This window comes from Pempheris klunzingeri, chromosome 14 (genome assembly GCF_042242105.1).
Source record: "Pempheris klunzingeri isolate RE-2024b chromosome 14, fPemKlu1.hap1, whole genome shotgun sequence".
Classification (NCBI taxonomy): Eukaryota; Metazoa; Chordata; class Actinopteri; order Acropomatiformes; family Pempheridae; genus Pempheris; species Pempheris klunzingeri.
In genome coordinates, this window is record NC_092025.1 from 22,678,063 (window position 1) to 22,698,658 (window position 20,596).

Consider the following 20,596-nt stretch of genomic DNA (forward strand, 5'->3'; position numbering starts at 1 on the left):
TGTGTGTGTGTGTGTGTGTGTGTGTGTGTGTGTGTGTGTGTAAGAGCTCTCTCAAGGGAGAGCCCTTTTGTGTCTGGTGGCCGTTGATGATGTGATTTCACACAATTTTATATAAAAATCCATTGAAGCTGTGTATTTGTGTAACGCTGTTCTTAACAATGTTACACAAAAACTATAAAATACATCAAAAACAAGCATTTTTATTAGTTAATTTTTATATATTTATAAAAGAATGCTTAAGAAGAGATTTAAAGAGTCATATGTGAAAAAATTATACTTTTGTTCAGCTTGCTTTGGGAGAGCTGGCTGTTGATGGAGAGGTGTTTGTCCACCATCCCGTGCAGCACAGCCCCCAGCTGCCACACTGCGGTGGGACGAGCCCTGTAGCGTATATGCATGCATCACCCTGGAGGGGAGCACTCAGGGGTACCTGGAATGGAGGCACGTGGAGGAAAGAAAAGTCAGATCAGACAGAGTGATGGGGGAGTGAGGAGGTGGAAGAAGATCTGGAGCAGCAGAGGTCAAACTTCATACCAGAGGAGATCTAATGTCTCAGCTGAAGTCAGTGACTCAAACGCGTGGGACATCAGCTCCTGTTTGATGTTTGGAGTGACGCTGTACTGCTGCTTCCACCAGATCTGACGCAGGAAGAGGGAAACAGATTAGTGAGTGGACTTGGGAGGGATTCACAACATTAAAGAACCGTCCCCTCTTTTAAAAACTCTCCAGTGAAACCAAACTGTTGGTGTTTTTGTTGAATTTACACACAGAAACTCTTCCAGGAGCTTATCCTGTCTTCATGCTCCTGCGGGGAGCCTTCGTTGTACTAATCAATGACTTCATCATAGGCGCTGGTTTATGTTTGTGCCCGTGGTTGCCCAAAGTAAATGCCACCAAGGTGACGATTGTCACAAAATCACCCTTTTTATTCCACTACATTTATTTGACAGCTGTAGTAACTAAGAGTTTTTACCTTAAAAAAAGAAACCCTACAAAACACAATGTATTGTTATTGAACCAGTTATTAATCCTCATGGCCCTTCAGATTGATCCTGTGACCCTTTGGCACCATGTAGAACCATTAAACTACACTTCCAGTCGGCTGGCCGAGGCAGTTTTATCTGTTTTTCTTTTAATACAGTCAAACAATGTAATCCTATTTGATAATATACAAATAAGTGCACCATAAGTATTTTTACTCTTGATACTTCAGCTGATGCTCTTGATACTCTCGTACCTTTTTATCTCCGTAAGGTTTTAAATGCAGCACTTTTACTTATAATGGAGTGTTTTAAAAACTGTTGTAGTGGTACTTTCACTGAAGTAAGGGATCAAACGCTAAGCCTGCATCACTGCTTTTTAGTGGAACAGTTTCCTCACACAAGGTTGTCTCCTCTTTTTCACCCTGTTGTAGGAAAAGAGGAGGATCAACTGGAGCTGTTCTCTGTACGTAACATGACTCCCACCTGGTGGCAGCGTATGGAAGGTCTGTTTCATTCCTGTGAAGCCAAATATTTCTGTTGCTTATCATTTAAATTCAGAAAAACCTTGAATATCTTAAGAATCTTAATATCTTATTGCACTTACTAAATGTTGTACTTACTGCATTTGTGTGACAGCTGCAGGCACCTTTCTGATCTTTTTTCTGATCTTTCTTGCTGATTTAAAACTTTGCATACATGCATCTTAACTTATCAGTAAGCACACAGTGCTACCTTAACTACAGCAATAGTTGTGAAATTCAAAACAGTTTGGATGCAGGACTGATTATGCATGTATTTGTTGTTTGTTAGTATTATTATTATCATCATTATTATTTTTTTATTATTATTACATGTATGTAATTTGGCCTTGTGCAGCAGTCAAATGAAAACTGACCCTAATAAAAAAAAAAAGAAAGAAAATACACACAGAGTGAGTTGAACCATTCATCCAAAGATATAATGATGAATAGATTAAGCAGTTATTATGTTGTTACAATCTCCAAATGTAAAACTTTTATTTATTAATTTGTATTATTATTAATGTACTATTGTTAATAATAATCATAATAATGGAGGAAAGGGTGTTCACGGGACTATTGTACAATTTAGTGACTTGAGGAAAATAAAAAGGTTTAAAATCTAATTTATTATTATTATATTTTACAATAGTATATTATTATGATTATTGTTATTATTATTACCACTATTATTATTTTGTGTGTCCCGGTCTGAAAAGAAGAACGCACCGCGCGGAAGACGGAAAAAAAAACAAGACATTTAAACAGCGTCACTTCCGGGAAGGGGGGCGTGTCTTAAACTGACAACTAACCGAAGAACAACAAAAACAAACAGAGAGCGGAGGGGCTTCCGGGACGGTGAGTGCTGCTGTCCAAACACACCGTGTCCGCTACATACAGTCGCAGTAGTTGCATGTGCGGTTAGTTTATGACCGTGGCTCGGCTCGGCTCGGTTCGGCTCGGTGAAGCCCTCTCACCTTTCCCGGTGTGAAGGTAAAGGGAGCTCCGCTGCTGTAAAACCTTGTGCTGGGAACATGCTGCACACTTTTCCCGATGGTGACAGTCTCGTCGTGTGGCTGTCAGTGAGCGCATGCCCCCCCCCACTACGATGTCAAAATGTCGACTTTTAATCTGTTGTGTCGTCTAGTTGTTTTTGCACGAGCGATATTAGGCAACCAGGCCTCGGCTATCAGCAGCCCCCCCCCCCTCCCTCCCTCTTAACGTGCTGTGCTATCAGGGCTGAAGAATGCTTCGCCGAACCCAGTTGAAAAAATCTGTTATTTCAATGTATGTTTGCGTTTTAACTCGCGTGTGTAACAGATACAGCACTACTTTTAGAGCTTTTCTGAATCGTCGTGGACCAACATTGAATTCGGCATTAACACATTAAACCCAGGCTGTTTGTTGACTTCATATACAGCTCTAATGCTCGGCGTTGCTGCCACTAAACTACGCCGTGGAGGGCAGCAGCGAGTAGCTTTAAAAGTTAAGCTTTAATTAGGAGGAATGACTTGCTGCTTGATGCATGTGCCGAATTGCAGAAAAGCCTGAAGAAGAAAGCTTTTAAACAAGTATTTTATATGAAACACGTGCAGCAAGTGTAAATAACGGCCCAAGAAATGTGGCATTATATGGACTCTTCCCCACAATGCAGAGCATTAGTCTGCCATATGTCCATCAGAGCTTTTATTTGAAAGACTTCTGAGTGCATTGAACTCCAGTGACCATATTGTCAGTCGTCTTTCTTTGCTCTGTCAGGAACCCAGCTGTCACTCTACCTTTCTTTTGTCAGCCATATAATGCAAGTTTCACTCCTCTTGATTCGGAGCTGTATTCCCGTGTCGTTTCTCCTCCTCTGTTCCTTTACCATAAAGCTGTCCATGCATGTAAATGACTTCTCTCTTGTTCCCAAACTCGGCTTAGCTCTTTTTTTAGATGCTGCTCTTCTTGTTCCATCAAAGTTCTCATCAACATTTTCTCTCGGCAGGAGAGGAGGCATGTGAGCTGGTGTGCTGCTGAAAACAGGCTTCCCTTTGGTCTCTGCTACATCAGAGGTATGAATCAGGGGATCTATGAAATGAGAAACTATCTATGACAGAAACATCAGACAGTCCGGATGCAACGCTCAGTCATTTTCCAAATGCACCACCTCAGGTGGGCTGAGTTTAAGATGATCAGACCTCATTTGTCTGAAAGCGATAGGGCTGATCAGGGCTGCAGAGGACGGTGAGCTCTGGGTGCTGGCAAACATCCATCAGCTGTTAGTTGCCAAAGTTGACAGGATGGTTTCTGGATTTTAATTATTCATAGTTGGAGTGATAATAGCCCTGTGTCTGTAATACTCAATAACTTCAATAACGTCTTTGCATTACAAAAATACAAGCATACACACAGTTTGGGCTGCAGATGCCCATTTGATGTTTGTTTATTTAACAAAATGCCCCAAAATACTGAAAAAAGGCCCAATATAACTTCCTGTAGCCCGAGGTGATGTGTTAAAGTAGCTTTTTTGTTTTTAATCCAACTAGCAGCACAACACTAACAGATATTGATGCCACAATGATATGAAATCAGCTGGTGAACTAATTGTTTCAGCACTGCACAAATTGACTGTGAGCAGGAACAGGTGGTTCAGCTTCACAGAGAGTTGCAGTGGTGTCAACTGTGCACCTGCTCTTGTCAGTGCCGCTTCGCCTCTCACGTTTCTGCCTCTGTGCCTTGTAGGTTATTCTATGATGCTGATGGGTTATTTTTAGGCCTTTTTTTATCCGGCCCGGACGCAGAAAAACACCAAAAATGTCTGTCAAAAGGAGCAACGAGAACAAGTAAAGCTTCAAACGTATGCTTGCGTTTAAACGGACTGCTCAGGGTTTTTTTTTTTACATTGTATTCAATGCCGTATTTCATAAATACTACTGTTATTATACTATTGCTGCTATTTTCAAGGCATTTCCCCTCATTTAACTAATGTTGCCACTTCTAATCAGTGTCAAGTGAGGGCACAAAGTCACTATTTTGGATTCTATATCTCTTTTGACAAAGAAAATGACTTTTTCTCCCTTTATGAATATTGTTAATATTTTCATTTATTGAATTTGTTTGGAAGAGCACACTCACATGGCTTTTCTCTCATGCCAAAAAGGTATTTCTGTGTCTCCATGCATTGTTTATTTAAAATGCTTATGAAAGTGCAAGTATTTAAGCCCTAAAATGCTTCAGTGAAGCTGCTTCCACCGTCACCGTGCAACTTCAAATGACCATACAAGTGTGTTTTCATGTTTGGGATGTGCAGGGCCATTTTTTCACTGTAGGTGAATCTGTGTTTATTTTGAGTGGTGTGTTTTTGTGTGTGTGAGAGAGAGACCCTTCTCCTCATCTAAGACTTTTTTCAGCACATAATTATCACAAAGCCTCTGCTGTTTCTCTGGAAGTTGTTCCCATGAGGTTTCAACCTAAAGACAGTCACATTGTTCAGATCAGTAAATCCTCACGCTGCTGTAACGAACACATTAAGTTTACTGATGCCATCTTTCATTGTTTCTGATGATTGATGTTCCTCTAATGTTCCTGTGGGTTTGGCAACATATAAAGTGGGTTTTTATTTTTAATTTTTTCCAGCTTTAAGTCTAACTAGTGATCGGCCCATTGCCCAAAAAATCTTTACTTTCACGTTGATGTAATTTCCTCTGAAAAGAACAAAACCAACAGTTGAGTTTGTTGTAGCGTAGCCTATTCTTCTGTGCCATAGAGCTCAATTGTTGTCCTCAAACAATTAAAAAACACATCAGTGAGCCACACTGTTCTACTGGGTGACGTGTTCCTTCACTATCATGAGCGCACACACTGAAGTTGATATTGAGTTGATCCTGAGCGTATCCTACTGCCTCAGCACCGAACCTGCACCTAAAAATAGCCCCCCAGCTAATGAAGTACTTCCTGTTTTAGTCGCATCTGTGAAAAAACTGCAATGGCCAGCTGTTCTGTGATGACTGAGCCATAAAAATAAAAGCAAACATTCGTGACTCGTTTTTAAAGACTGTCATCTTTAGTAGGAACATATGGGTTCAGGGGTGAGTCCCTCAGAGACGGTAGAAGGTTTAAAGGTCAGTTTTGGACTTTTTAAGGGTTGACAATTAACCACAGCCCGTTGTAACAGTCAGGAATAAATCAAAGGCCCCAAACTTTAAGAAAAACAAAAAATCTAATATATAAATATATGTGTATTTATTTGTTGCACCCTCTGTTTGTTTGTGCTCAGGGCTGGAATCATGGAGGCGTCGTCTGATGAAGAGGAGGTGCGCACCTTCGTCCACGTCCTCAGTGAGAAATACAATCCAGAGAATTTCCCGTATGGCCAAGGAGTTGTGGTCATGCCCAGCCCGCCGGGGTCCCCCGTCAAAGGTAAGAGATGGCGGGAGTCGTGTCGGGGTTATGATCACCAGTGTTTTTAAGTGTGAAGCCCAAAAAGTTAAAATCTTTCTTAACTAACGTGGTTTTGTTTGCAGATCGCCTGTTCCTGCCCAGCGCACTGGTTCTGAATTACTCTGGAATCAGTAAAGCCGGAGACAGGTCAGACATCGCAGCTTTCTGTGCCCACGTGGTAGAGCTGGACCTGTCCCACAACCAACTCAACGACTGGGTGGAGGTGGGTCCCCTTCAGAAACCTCCATCCATAGTTTATAATGTTTATCCTTAAGGGTCGCGGGGGGGCTGGAGGTGGGGTACAACCTGGACTGGTCACCTGTCAGTCACAGAGCCGACACACGAGATTCAAGATTCAAGATTCAAGATGTTTATTTGTCATGTGCACAGTAAGAACACGATGGTGACGCTGAGCAATGAAATTCTTCCTTTGTTCGTTTCCCTCCACATAGACACAAGAATAAAAAATAGAAAAACAATTATAAATATAAAAAAAAGAGGGCAATGTACAGAAGAATAATTTAAAAGGATAGTGAAAATATAGTGTGCAAAAAGTATTCAAGTGTTTATGGTTGCGGAGGTAGTGTGGTTCACAGCTTATGACAGGTTATATGTATTTATTTAAGAGCCTGATGGCCTGTGGATAGAAGCTGTTTTTCAGTCTTGTTGTTCTGGCGGTGGCGCTCCTGTAGCGTCTGCCAGATGGAAGGAGTGTGAAGAGTGTGTGCTGTCTTTGATAATGTTCTGTGCCCTCTTTGTGGCACGGCTGTCGTATATGTGATGGAGTGGTGTGAAGGCTGCTCCGCAGATGCACTGTGCGGTTTTAATGACACGCTGGAGAGCCTTCCTCTCCTGTATGGTACAGTTCCCATACCGTACTGTGATGGAGTTGGCCAGGATGCTCTCCACTGTACATCTGTAGAAGTTGCTGAGAAGTTTGGTGGGCAGACCGAATTTTCTCAGCTTCCTTAAGAAGTACATCCTTCCTGATGATGTGCTGTGTGTTGTGAGTCCATTTGAGGTCTTCACTGATGTGAGTGCCAAGGAGTTTGAAGGTTTTCACCCTCTCCACCTCAGTCCCGCTGATGAAGAGTGGTGCAAGCTGCTCTTTCCTCCGCCTCGGATCAATGATCATCTCTTTAGTCTTCTCAACATTTAAAGAGAGATTATTTTCATGGCACCAGGATACCAGCTGAGCCACCTCTTGAACCTGGAAGCTTGTTGCTGTGAGGCAGCAGTGCTAACACCATGCTGCCCCTTCAAAAGGGAGTTTTACTTGCAGTAATATTTGACGCTGGAGAATGAGATGCCTAAACAAAGCATTCATTTAATGTTCTCACTATATTTTGTGTCATTTTGTTCTGCTATTGTTTTTTAAAAGAACAAAATGTAGTTTAAAAGGTTTAGACAGATATCACAGACACGAACCTCCATCTCACACACGTGGATTTGTTTTTAGAAATTATTAACAAAATAAAAGAATATTTAAAATGTTTTCTATGTATAATATACACTTAATGTTCTCTCTAAGGTTTCCCTTTTTGTTTTTTTCTGTTAATGCTTGTGGGTTGCCAGATCTGCACCATTGTCTCCAGCATCCCCCACCTGGACTTCCTCAATCTGAGCATGAACCCTTTGAGCGGCGTGGAGCTGGAGCCCAGCATGGCTGAGGTGTTCTCCAGGATCCGGCAACTCGTCCTCATCAACACACACATCAGCTGGGACACCGTGCACAAACTCACACAGCACACACCAGAGTACGTCTGTCCGTTTATCCAAAGCCTGTCGCCTCGTATTTATCTGTCCCACCGAGCCAGAAAACTATTACTACACTGCCCTGCTGCTGTAAATACTCACTAGAGCCCCAAATGTGTATTAATCCGCAGTCTCCAATTTAATATTTGCTGTTCTATTACTTCTGAAACTGTCTTTGTGACCCTGTTTTTAAAGATTTACGTTGTCAGCAGGAGCCAGTGGGCTTATGGCTGCATGCCACAGACAGGATACGAATGTCAGAACACATCAAGAGACGGACTAACGCAGTGCTGGTTTTGGTCTAAAGAATAATCCTTATCCTCAAAGCAGATTTAAACACAATTCAATGTAGGGATTCTAGCACAAAGAGCCACGAGATGAAACAGACCTTCAGAATGAGAGCAGCAAAGTAATCCGGTACAGATTTGGCCTGAAATGTTTTTCTGTACCCTCTTTTTATGTTTCTCTAATTGATCGAATTCACCCCATCATCCAGGCTGGAGGAGCTCTTCCTGTGCCTGAACGGCTACAACACTGTGTCAGAATCCCAGACGTCCTGTCCGTCTCTACGCCTGCTGCAGATTACAGACAACCAGCTGCAGGAGTGGGCGGAAGTGAGGAAGCTGGGGATGATGTACCCGAGTCTGAGCACGCTGGTGCTGGCTAATAATACTGTGGACTCTGTGGGCGACTCTCAGGAAACACTGCAGCGCCTCTTCCCCAACCTGCGGAGCATCAACCTCAACAACTCAGGTCAGAGAGGCATTTCCATCATCCGTGTCCGCTATTCATGGGTGTAAACAAACCTTCACTGTGATGTTGTGTTATTCAGGGCTTAGTAAATGGGAGGACATTGAAAGGCTGAATTTCTTCCCCAAACTGGAGGAACTCAAAGCAAAGGGGATTCCTTTATTGGAGCCTTACACCACCCATGAGAGACGTAGCCTCCTTTTAGCCCAGTGAGTCTAAACTGATGCACACAGGCACATCAGATCCTTCCTTCTCTAAGCACGCAGCCAAGGATGTTTACTTATTTCCTGTCTGACCTTGAAACGCCTGTGCTCGCAGACTGCCATCTGTAGTGGTGCTGAATGGGGGTGCGGTGTCTGTTGGAGACCGAGAGGACGCCGAGAGGTTTTTCATCAGGTACTACCAGGACCTCCCAGAGCAGGAGCTTCCTCAGAGGTACTCAGAACGTTTACATGTGTTATACGCTCACACATCATTATTCCAATTATGATTCAGGCCAGTTCTGTTAAAAACACATTTCTATTGCTTCCTGTTAAGTATTTATGATATTAAGGTGTGGTTTACTTTCACAATCCAAAATCCTGTAAAGTGGTATGAAATTATTGAATGCAGGTAAAATGTCTGTTTAACACATCCAAGCATTTCCTGCCTGGGTGTCATTAAGCATTAATAATAATAACAATAATAAACTTATGTAGCACCTTTCATACATTAAAATGCAGCTCAAACTAATTGTTTATAAAAACATTTAATAACCAAATGAAATGATGGACAGAACAGAATATTAAAAAATTAATTTGAATGAAATTTAAACATAATTCAGTGACATGAAAATAAAGTAAGATTCAGCAGAAGGATACAGACTTATTTAAAAGCAAGATTCAAAATGTGAGTTTTGTATTTTTCTACGACAGCATAAAGCTGCCATAGTGTGTGATTTTCGCGGGTGTGACGTGTGACACAACACACACATGGTGAAGTGAAGGTGAAGTGAAGGTGAGGTGGAGGTGAGGAGCTCCAGGACCTCATTGTCTCCCAAATATTCAGACCGCTGTCCTTCTTTTTCTTTGCGTTAGCCACTAACTGCTGCAAGCTGCATTTTAAATCCCCCCAAATAATCGTCTCTGTTACTACTTCCGTTGCCACCTTAAAGGCGGAATAACGGACTCAACGTCTCCCGCCTCGAACAGGCTGCGTAAAACAAGCTCTTGATGAACCATATCGATCGAAAGCCTGAATGTCCAGCACCGAGCGGCGTCGCTTGTTCCTGCTCAGATGACTCGTACCACCTGTGAAGTTTGAACAATAGCAGCAGCCTCTGCTCTGTGTCCTCGATACACTTACAGTGAGTGATATAATATTTTGGAGAGCCCTCCTCGGGGGGCTGACAGCGGTCAAATAATTGCCCACGCTCTTCACTGACTGCATTCCACTTAACCTCAGCAGAATGTAGGAGAGGGATTTGTGAAGGAAGGTGTAGTCCCTGACTGGGGGAAACTAACCTTTGAGAGACAATGCCACCAGTCTCTCCCTGCTCAATGACTCCTTTGTGCTGGGAATTCTCTGATTGGAAAACTGATACACAAGGTAGCAGGTTGATTTTTTTTTTTTTTCTTCTTTTTTTTTTCTTAAATGTACACACCTACTCGAACCTTAAGTTGAGAGATTGATTTGTTTTCTGATGTCACTGGAGCTGGAATAGCACTCCTGGCATGTGAAAGATCCAAGGTACATTTGGTATTGATGCTGAGTGTGTTTTAAAAACTATGCGGCGGCTCCCATCATGTCCATCATGTGCATCCGTCCAAAGGCCTTCAGCCATGTTCATGTGATCAATGTTCAAGTCCACGTTTCCGTTTCTTTCCTTCCTGCTTATAAGCGTTGTGTTTGTGGCCTTGGGTCTGAGCCAGGTTCTCAGTGTAACTCCACAGTTGGGGATCACTGTGACCGCATGTGGGTGTTATGGGGGTGTCGGACACGCTCAGTAAGCAGTGAACACACCGCTATCCCCTTTCTTTTCAGATGGGGCTGTGGCCTTGCTACCCTGAGACATCAGAGCACTGCAGGGTGGGTCACAGCCTCTCAGGTGAACACATCTGACACGGCCGGGCTCTGAGTAACTATAAACTGGCAGCTCAAACCATAAATCAGACCGACGGAGACCGATATACCTCAATAACCTCTAAAAAAGATGCACAGAGAGTTGTGGGTAGCCCGGGGAAGGGGCTGGGGGCTGTGGGACTAGGAAACAGAAATGTAAAGACAGAAATGTGTTGGCCGGACAGGAAGGATTAGTTGCAATGAAAGAGAGGAAAGGTTTTGAAAAAGAAATCTGAGAGTCGCAGTCTCCAGCAGAATAAGTAGAGGGACTGAAAGGGGAACAGTGGATGTCGAGGGCCGTTCTGGAAGGGAAGAGGGAAAATCAACATTTTAACTGTTAAAGCAGCTCCTCTTTCAACTGGAGGAGAGGAGAAATGGGATAATGAGGCAGGATAAAACACCAAATGAGAAGTCAGGCAAGATAGTGTCTGTCTTAGCTCCAAAACCTGTTATTCCTGCTGCTACTTTGCTGTCCATTATCGAAGAATGCTGCTAAAGACAACTGGAATGCTGAATAGTTATCACTCGCAGCACTATTTGACCCATTATACCATGCTTACCAACTTAAATGAAGCCTTTTAGCTAAATGGCTTCAGTTAGAATGGCACTTTGTGCACTGTGGCCTTAGAGGAGAATTCCCAGGGTGGACCACAAGTTTTGGCCAGAAAGCTCAGGCCAGGGGATTGGCTTTGTGGGGGAGTTTTGGGGAGGGAAGGGAAATTGCTTTGATTGGCCCAGCTGTTACAGTAGCTTTGAATGCACAGGCCTTTTCTCCTGGATTTTATTTAATCGTTCCTGGGTCCTTATCTCGAACACGCATTCCCCTGAGGCGGCTGAGAGCTTTCTCACGGCAAAGCAAGAGGCAGAGAGCGTGGTGTTTCTATGCCTTTTTAAATACACACAAGGTACCTTTTCCATTTACCTGGTTTTATGCGTACTTTTAGTTTGCCCGTGGAACAACGTGAGTGGAAATGCCCGAAATTTGAGGAAAAAGTTGAAATGTTGCATTTAACAGTTTTGTCTGAGGTGGACAAGTTGGCAGCAACAACAGCAGATGGAAAGATTTTGTTTTTAGACCATCGCAAAGCCTCTGTTGTTGCCATGGTCGACAAAACACGTCGCTCTTCCACTCACCACCTGCCGCAGGCTAAAAAGAGTCAGAGCGCAAAACCCCAACAGCCCCGGGTTCAGCCGTGCTGCATCTCACTGATAACTACACCATGTGGTTAAAAATAAAAATAAAAACATGTGGAGGGGCAAATTAATTCATTAAAAGAAAAGCATGCTTCATCACATGAGGGGTGCTCAATAAATTGTCCTTTTTGAATGTTTTCACACAAATGTATTTAGTGGAAACACATTCTGAGTCACATTTCATTCACTGACGTCAACGTTGTGTGAATTCCTTGTTTTCTTACTTTTTATTTGCTTATTGTCTCCATTTCTGGTGTTGGACCGCGTGTACAAGGTGGGAATCACATTTTTGAAGAGGACCTCAACAGTAAATAATTTTCTCCTTCTTGTTGACATATGAAGTTAAAACAAAAAGTTGACTTTTCCAACAAAACGCATCATAAACACGTGTCTGCTTGGACTTTTAAAGTTCAGTTTAATCGAATTCTGTGGCCCCACCCTAACCATGACAGAACAGGCCAGACTCTGAGGTCTATTGCATACATTGACCCCCCTGACTGTGGTAGCAGGTCTGAGCACAAACAGAGGGAAGTGGCTGACGGCGGCCCCAGTTTGTGCCTCGCACATAGCTGCTGATAACGTTGGCGAGGCCGATAAGCCGCGGCTGACAAGCCGCGGCTGACAGACGACGTCGTTCACCAGCGAGATTTATTCCTCTGCAGTGGCAGTAAACGCAACACATGGGCCAGCAGATAACAGACACATTCCCACACAGAGGAGCCTCTCAGTAGATCTGTGAGCCCAGCTACAACACAGTGACGCTCTCAGAGGGGCTGAACGTGACTGTCAAAGCTCCATCACACTCCTGACATGCTGTGAAGTGGGGGGGTGCAGCATAGTTTGAGGGTGAAGTTACTGTTTCACTAGAGCCATGACCAACTGCTTCTCAACTGCTTGTTGTTCTTGTTACTTGTTAGTTTCAACAAAAATAAAAAAAGCAAAGCTCTTCAATGATCTGACATGAGCCCCGCTTTCCCCCAGGTACCACATCCTCGTATCTAAGTATGGTCACCTGGCCCCGCTGGCAGAGGTGGACCTGAGCCCCCGCTGCACCCTGGTGGATGTTCGCTGGGGCGAGAGAGTGGAGCCCGTCAGCCTCCGTCTGGAGCAGACGGTGGGCGACCTAAAGAAGCACCTCAGAGCTCTGCTGCAGCTGCCCACCAACGGGATCCGCCTCTTCTACATCAACCGGGAGATGTGCTCGGTCTTGGGACCCGAGGAGTTGAAGTGCGGCAGCCGGGCCCTCCACTCCTACAGAATCCGAGATGGGGATGAGATTCTGGTAGTGCCCAAAGTCAAAAGCCGCTGCAGCTCCTCAGATATTTGAGTCAGGAAGCTCTCTGGTTCTTGAAGAATGGGACGGGAATTTTAGATAATGAACTCTAACTGGATACTAAGCTTTGACTTGAGCCTTTTTAGATTAAAAAGGGTAAAAAAGGTATTTTTCAGCCATGAATGTAAAGATGTTTGCTGTCCACCATATAGAGCAAAGTTATACAATAATATATTTGCACATAACCGTTCCACATACACAAAGATTGCATCTGTGAGTGCAAGTCGCACATTTCTGTGCTTTAGTCGCATGAGCTAAGACTTCAGTTTACATCTCATTTGTGAAAAATATTATGCAAATCCAAACATGAAGCAAATAGTCCTCTGAGAGAACGAACGGCTGCCATAATTACCAATTGAATGCACAAATTGCACATTGATTTTAAAAATACACGTGTTTGTCAGATTAGATCTGAGATTTTAGGTTGAAAAACTTCCCCTTCCTTGCCAGCCAGCTGGGGCTTCTTAGTATTTATTGTAGTAATGAAAAATGTGGAAATTGGGTGACAAAAAATCACAAAATGATGCACAAGTTCAGATAGAAATTAGGTTTTAAAAATAGAAGTTGGCGTGCGCTTGTCATTGTGTTTTCAAAATGCCTTGGCTGGCTTTTCTGCACAGTAGCACGTCCTCGAGGGTTTGTCTTCATTTTTCTGCTCTCTTTCCTGTCAGAACTTTGCTCCCAGGCCTGTTTCCTGTAACCTACCAACAGTGTCCTCTGGCAGCAGCAAACAGTGCAAGCTTTCATGCCAGGGAGTGTACAGTTTGGACGGGAATCATTCTGAACCAGTCCTTTTAAAAGCCAACACAACGGCAAACGATGAACCTTAATCATGCAGCCAAGCTGACTTGAACAGAGTCTTCAAATGACCTTTCAACTTCTCCGTGCTGGTATCTGTACGGGTTTGTGAAACAGCCACAGGCTACGTTTGCATTGCATGCAAGTAACTTATGTGGGCAAAAAAGGAATAGTTTACATTTAATTAACATTTTCATGATCATGAGAGGCACAAAGAGGCTTTGTATTTTTTGTTTTTGGTTTTAGTATATTTGTTCTGTTCCAGGAACACAGATCTTTCCCTGCTCCTTCCTGTCAGTCAGATCACTCTTGGTAGCAGTGAAATATCCTGGGATAACCCCCGAGCTGAAATCACAAATGCACTGTGCCGGGGACAGCATAGAGCACATGGCTGCTGCTCGGTCAGGACGCCTTGGCAGAAAGACGAGACAAGTCCGAGGTGAGCTTGGGTCTGGGACGGAGAAAAGAAGGAGTGTTGACGCTCAAGTTACCGCAGGTCTGAATGGAGCAGCTCTCTCTCTCGTCAGAGGCAGCTGAGAAACGTTGAGGCCCGGTCTGTATGGTAACCACACACCAGCCGCTGTGTCATGGACACTTCCGCTGCATTTAGGCTAGAATGGGTTCACCCAACAGGCTGTGGCCCCTCACCCATTCACCTCAATCTCTCCTTTACATCCGTCTCGCAAACCTGACGCCTCTAGTGTCTGCTGTTACACAGGACGTGGGGTCGTGAACTTTTCCATTGGCTCACATTGGCATTGATTGTTTTCTGAATCTAAGAACAAGATAGAAAAAGGCATTCCCACCTGCGGGCAGTTGAAATTTAACATCTCGTCACCTGTAGACTGATATTCTGAGCGTTTAAGAAGGCAACAGGTTTTTGCCCCAAATTCTAATGAGGGCCTGGACAACAAGTGCTCTCCATTATTTATTTTTAACCGTAGGTGGTCCTGGTCAATACAGACTCTGTGGTACAACATCAGTCACTGCTGTTTTGTTGTACGTGCTCTTGTTGTGATGTGAAGATGCATCTAATTGACCCATGATGAGCTGCAACTCCTGAAAGTACCTGGCACTTTGCCGTTAGGATCACCACCAGGGCAATGCTGAAGTCCATGTCCAGAGAACAGTGGAGGAAAAGAGACCAGGACTGAAGTCCAGCAGTGGAAAAGATGTGTCATAGTTTCCAATTAACTGACTGACTTGTTTTTGATGGTGTGGGAGGAAACCGGAGCATTCAGCCCCTTTCAAGACGTTTTGTAATGCTTCATACGCAGAAGCACTCGGGTTTCCTCCGGTAGTCCAAAGACAGGCAGGCAGGTTAATCAAATGAAATGTGTATTGTTGATGTGTTCCTGCCTTTTGCTCAATGCATGCTGGGATATTTTCCAGCCTGAAAAGCTCAAAATGTTTCACCAAATGTGTATTGCATGTATGCAGCGCCCAATATCAGGTGCATCTGTTGCTGAAAAGCTTGTGAAAACGTGTCACTAAGAAGCAGGACGGTCTTGCATAAGGCGTGAATAGATAAATAGGTTTGTGTTTGGAGGCATGTCGGGTGACGTGAGCTGCTTGGATAAAGTGTTTCTCTTGTCAGTGCAGTTTAGCCATGTGAGAGCATGAAGATGTGTCACGGAGCCGTCGTGCTGTGGCAGCCTTACACTGCCGTCTGGATCGGACGCAGACTGACTGTGTGTAGTAGAAAACTGGAGATATTTTGGGTGTTTTTTTTGTTTTTTATCCCTCGTCACACAAACATTATTCTATATTATGATTGAGTGCTTACGTGGGACGTGACGGGATGAGCGTTATGCATTTTGTTTCTAATGTGGATATGTGTTAAATCGGTAAAACATGCATGTGCTGATATTTCTTTATGTTTGATTTCCGATAAGTATGAGACGTGTCATTTCAGGGAAACAATGTTGTTTTGGGGCATTTGTAATTTTCATACTTTTGACACATTTTCACTCGTTATTTGTGCTTCTGTCACCCTCACCTTTATCCTTCAGTAATACCAAATACAAAGATTATATACCAAGTAAAAATCTAAAAGATAGTGGCTAATCTGTGACACAGTTTGCCTTGTGCTGTTGAGTGGGTATTTAATTTATGTCGTTTGCTTTCTGTAGTTTTCTTTCAGTGTATCCTCTTATCTTTAATGGTAAATTCTTGTTTTCTTTCTTGAGATCATTTTGCCATTTCTCCACCTGTACTGTATAATGGTGCTCACACTTCTCTTAAAGAAATAAATTATAATTATTTCAGTTTATTCCTGTATTACTCTTTTATGAATAAATAAATGGGAAACCTATGAGCTACTTGAGGCAGACTATAGACAACACTATAGCCTTTTCCTCTGCTGAAACTGCCTGCTACCTGCTGCTGTTCATAAAACCTGTGTGTTTGATGATATGCTAACATGCATGTGGTGTGTCAGTGCTGTGGCTGTGCTCAGTTGGTGCTTGTGTGCCGAAGGTGACGTTTTGCTTCCCCCGGTGCTTCATGGATGGTGAAACGGTGTCTGAAACTTTTCCCACCAAACTCTTGCTGTGGCTGTGATTGCTCAGATGTGTGGAGCTCATAACTTTCTCTCCAGTTTCTCTTTCGTGGCCTTTCAGAACGGCCATAAACATTTTCTTTAGTACATCCATGATGCCTTCATGCTGTTGATGTGTGTAATATAGATGTTGGTGCTTGAGCCTGAATTGTCTTTGTTACATATTTCTGCCCGTCTTGATTGTAGCTGATGCTCCAACCGGCTCAATGCCAACTAATGTTTCAGCTACAGTGGAAGCATCTCATATCATATTGAGTCAATGGATGTAAAAAATCAGTATGAACCTGCTCATAGAGCATTTAGATTTATTTCCCTGTATTTTCTCAGCGTGAAGTTGATGTTTGCAGTCCTGCTAGTCAGTCACTCTGACTCTCATCCTCCTTTTGTCAGTGTGGTAAAAAGAAAGACTAATACAAAGTCCAATGAGTTGCCAACACTCTTTATAGATACTGTATATTATCATGGAGCAAGAGGACATGTTGATGTTTTGGTCGCAGAATGATTGACCAAATTCACTTGTCATTATAATCAATCCTTTGCCATGAAATCTGGTACAGATATTCATCATCCCAATGTGACGTGAAGACGGTAATATTAGTATTTTGTGTAAATGTTACATTTTCTAAATGAAATAAAAACCATTTAGACTGAATTGGTACAATAATAGAACACATTGTGTGAAGGAAGTGACTTGCTTACAACTCCTGTAGACCATCTCGGTGTCCCGATTGAAAGACAAGGTATGGAGTGGGGCATCACTCATGTTACAGGCAGAATGTACACGTGCTCGGTATGCACAGCTCTATTTCACAGGCTGAATGCTTGGCTGTGGAGAAGATGGGATTCTGCAGATCTTCTCTCATTCTGGCAGGCGTGTTTTAGTCGAGCTGCAGAGAGTCCATTCCATACGTGTCAGGCGGTGTTGTGTTTCTGGGGCATTCCCTCTATTTTCCCCCTCCTCCTCTTCCAGCAGCATGGCTCTAATCCTGTGTGGGATATCTATGCCACCCACAGCCACCACCCACCCCTCAACACACCGTCACCAGCAGGACCCCCTTGTCGGGGTTTGGGAGCAAAGGAGGCACTAAGCCTTTCAGCCACAAAGGTGGTCTTCACATTTTATGGGATTGTATGTATGAAGGACTAGGTCCTAAACGAAGGAGCTGATGCACACTGCAGAAATCCAGCAGCCATACTTGGTGACTTCCCTGGTCTTGAATAATGACAACCCCCTTCAAGTTTAGTCATTGTGTAGTTTTTAATGAAATGATCCAGTCTGGAGCACAATATATATCAGTCCTTTCACTTCCTGCCCCCTGACTGTCTTCGCAATCCTCTGATCCCCTACAATCTATTGGTGCCACCACAGTGTGGACACTGAGGGGTTTGAGTGAAATGTCTTGACAGCTGACTGACATGAAATTTGATTCAAACAGTAGAGAATCTTCATGACGGTGACGACGGTGATGCTTTGACTTTGCATCAAGCTCCACCACCAAGTAGAAGTTTTCCCATGTGCAGTGAAATGTGCAAAGCCTCATCAGATGGATGAGGACCTCAGTTTTCTGCAGATCTCCATGATCCCCATCCTCATGACTTTAATGATCCTGTTCTTTGGCTCAGAATGAAATATCTTGACAACTTCCAGATGGGTTGCTATGAAATTAGGAACAGACATCCATGTTCCCCACAGGATGACTGATGGTCCCCTGAATTGTCACTGAACACCGTCATCAACTCAGAAATTTAATTTGTGAAATGCTACTGCAAAACTAATGCCACATGCTAAGATGTTGACCATTGTAAATGAAGATTATTCCTATTTAAGCATGTACGGTTAGATTTAGCCCAAAGTACCGCTGTAACTAAGCACACGTGGAAGTTGACCACAGTGGATGCTGACTTTCTAGATCAAATTAAAGATTGGTTTAATACATTATATATATATAAGAATCTTGCAGCATTGATTTCTTTGTCATTGAGGTCTGAGCAAGCCTTCCTTAAAAGTCTTCACAAACGCTGCATCATTCCAAGGACATGGCCGCTACCTCACTGTTATCACTGATCTTGGAGATGTTCACTAATGCAAGGACAGGCGAAGGTTGGGAGATGGATGTGATTGCATTGTATCGATCACGCCTCGCACCTTGTTGTGTAAACAGGACCTGGCTGCACGGTGCGTATTCTGATCTGCCCTTGATCTGCCCCATTGCATTATGAAGTGGGATCGGGGGCAGGTGGGCTGAACAGGCCCTATTGTGTGATGGGGTGAAGGAGTCATTGGGGTAAGAAGGTTTGGGTTACTGGAAGGAGGTTCACCATTGTGAATGGAAAGGAAGGAGAGGAGGGCAGGGCAGAGCCAACCGCTGGGCATAGAGGTTGAATTAGAGTGGCCCATTCCTCGGATTAGGTGACTGCTGAACAGAGCTCGGCGGGTATCCAGTCCAGGACCTTCTTTGTGAAGGTCAGGCTTGATGGATTCCCCAGAACTTGCTGGATACTTGACCCTGTTCCCACACATTACCCTCCTGCTGCAGCGAAATACGTGATGCAATGTATGTCTCTGTCTCTTGCAAATAATTTTAAAGATGGCATGAGATATTATTTTGTTTATGATTTGGTTATGACTGCTCCTGCCGCCTCTTCTCCAGGGATTAAAGCCCTCTAACTCTATTTGAAGTCGACTTCTTGACGACTGCTGCTGTCAGATTGGACATACCTCTGCATCTTGGAGTTTCTTGATGTTGAACTTCGCATCATCCCGTCCAACAGTTCAATACCAGACAACTCTGAAATAACGGAGCTTTCACAGTTCAGATGTATTAGAGAAAGGATGGATGTAAGTGAATGATTCAGGCTTCAAGAGCGGTATAACCAAAACATCCAAAGGCAAAGGTGTTCACACCTGTTCAGAATGGCCACACACACACACAAAGGTGTGGTGAAACATCTGCTGTCACAGGTTTACCCTCTATCTTCTGCATGTATTGGTAGTCTTGACCCAATGAATTGTACCAACGGGGAAGGTAGTGCGTGTTTTTGGACAGTCGCTTCTCATAAGAGAGCTTGACAGACAAGTTTGGACTGTTGCATAAAATGGGAACCAAAAACAAAAATGGGATTCCAAACCCTGTTCGACAATCAGCACTTTATTTGAATACTGAGATTTAGATTAAACATTACCAGGAAGTATGTTCATACTGACTATGCCACACTCCCATCCTACATAATTCTGACTGGGTTTTGAATATCTTTGATAAAAATAAACTCCTTTTAGCTCCGTTTAAGTCTCCACCAACTCCCAAGGGGTAATATCTGGCGGTCAAACTTTGTTCACCAGCTAGCTGCTAACTTTCTGTTATTTGGTGCAGGTAGCAGATGCTGATGAGAGCAGTGAGACAGAAGTTTACAGCCATAAGAAAACAGTGAAACACTCTGTTAAACTGCACAGACTGTTGACGATTGTGTGTCTTTGTCACTACAAGCTACCCCAAATAATCTTTTGATGCATTGTTAACCTAAACATATTGTTTAGTGCAGCTTTAAGTTGAAGTACAGGAAGAGCAACAGGAGAATTATCATTTGAGCTCATGTTTTCTGCTCCTAATGAATTGTTTTGAGTGTCCGTGAATGGGAAAGCAAGAGTGCTAGTGCGAGAAATGAGGTGTATCAGCCCATCTCCGGCTTTCCCACTTCTCCATCCTCGACATTTCCCAAAACGAAGCTCCCCCGGCCCAGTAGGTCACCTGTAACTGTTGATTTTTTTGTCTCTCTTTGTGCGACGCTCTCTTTCACAGGTTGGTTAAGAGTATGTGTCCATTTACACAACAAGACGTGGGAGGTATAAAGGAAGCCTCCGCAGAGAGCCTCGGAGCTGCTTAATGGGAGCCCGGGGCCTGCCCTCAGTCCTGGAGCCTTTCACACATCTTGCTCCCTGCCTCTCCAGTTACTTCCACTGTCCTCCAGCAACAAAGACCCAACTGACTGCCCTCTCCTTCCCAGACTCTATCAGTGTGGATCCACCTGAGATTTCCCCTCGCTATCTCTCCAACATCTATGGAAATGAAGTGTCTTGTATAACCTTGTAAATGAGGCTGTTCCTAATTAAAAAAGGGGGTACACAGAGTATCCAAAGTGACTCATGTTAATTCTGTAACTCTACCTACCACGGAGCTTGAAAAGC

General features: G+C 43.5%; 1 protein-coding gene across 2 annotated transcripts; it reads left to right on the forward strand.

Moving 5' to 3' along the window:
• Positions 1-2,302: 2,302 nt before the first annotated feature.
• On the forward strand, positions 2,303-16,097 carry LOC139212889 (tubulin-specific chaperone cofactor E-like protein). Of its 2 annotated transcripts, none has more exons than XM_070843451.1 (9): positions 2,303-2,359; positions 3,489-3,555; positions 5,760-5,902; positions 6,007-6,146; positions 7,499-7,680; positions 8,175-8,431; positions 8,511-8,637; positions 8,747-8,863; positions 12,704-16,097. In XM_070843451.1, the coding sequence occupies exons 3-9, from the start codon at positions 5,770-5,772 to the stop codon at positions 13,047-13,049; spliced, it is 1,302 nt and encodes a 433-aa protein (XP_070699552.1). In that variant the 5' UTR covers positions 2,303-2,359; positions 3,489-3,555; positions 5,760-5,769; the 3' UTR covers positions 13,050-16,097. The 2 variants fall into 2 exon arrangements, with proteins under 2 accessions (XP_070699552.1, XP_070699553.1); XM_070843452.1 differs by lacking the exon at positions 2,303-2,359 and adding an exon at positions 2,426-2,494.
• Positions 16,098-20,596: the final 4,499 nt, after the last annotated feature.

What these genes read in the sequence shown, in the direction of transcription:
- LOC139212889 (XM_070843451.1), top strand. Translation starts at nt 5,770, where the DNA reads ATGGAGGCGTCGTCTGATGAAGAGGAGGTGCGCACCTTCGTCCACGTC. An exon ending in CGTAGCCTCCTTTTAGCCCA is followed by an intron (nt 8,638 to 8,746) that starts GTGAGTCTAAAC and finishes CTGTGCTCGCAG; the next exon opens with ACTGCCATCTGTAGTGGTGC. An exon ending in GAGCAGGAGCTTCCTCAGAG is followed by an intron (nt 8,864 to 12,703) that starts GTACTCAGAACG and finishes GCTTTCCCCCAG; the next exon opens with GTACCACATCCTCGTATCTA.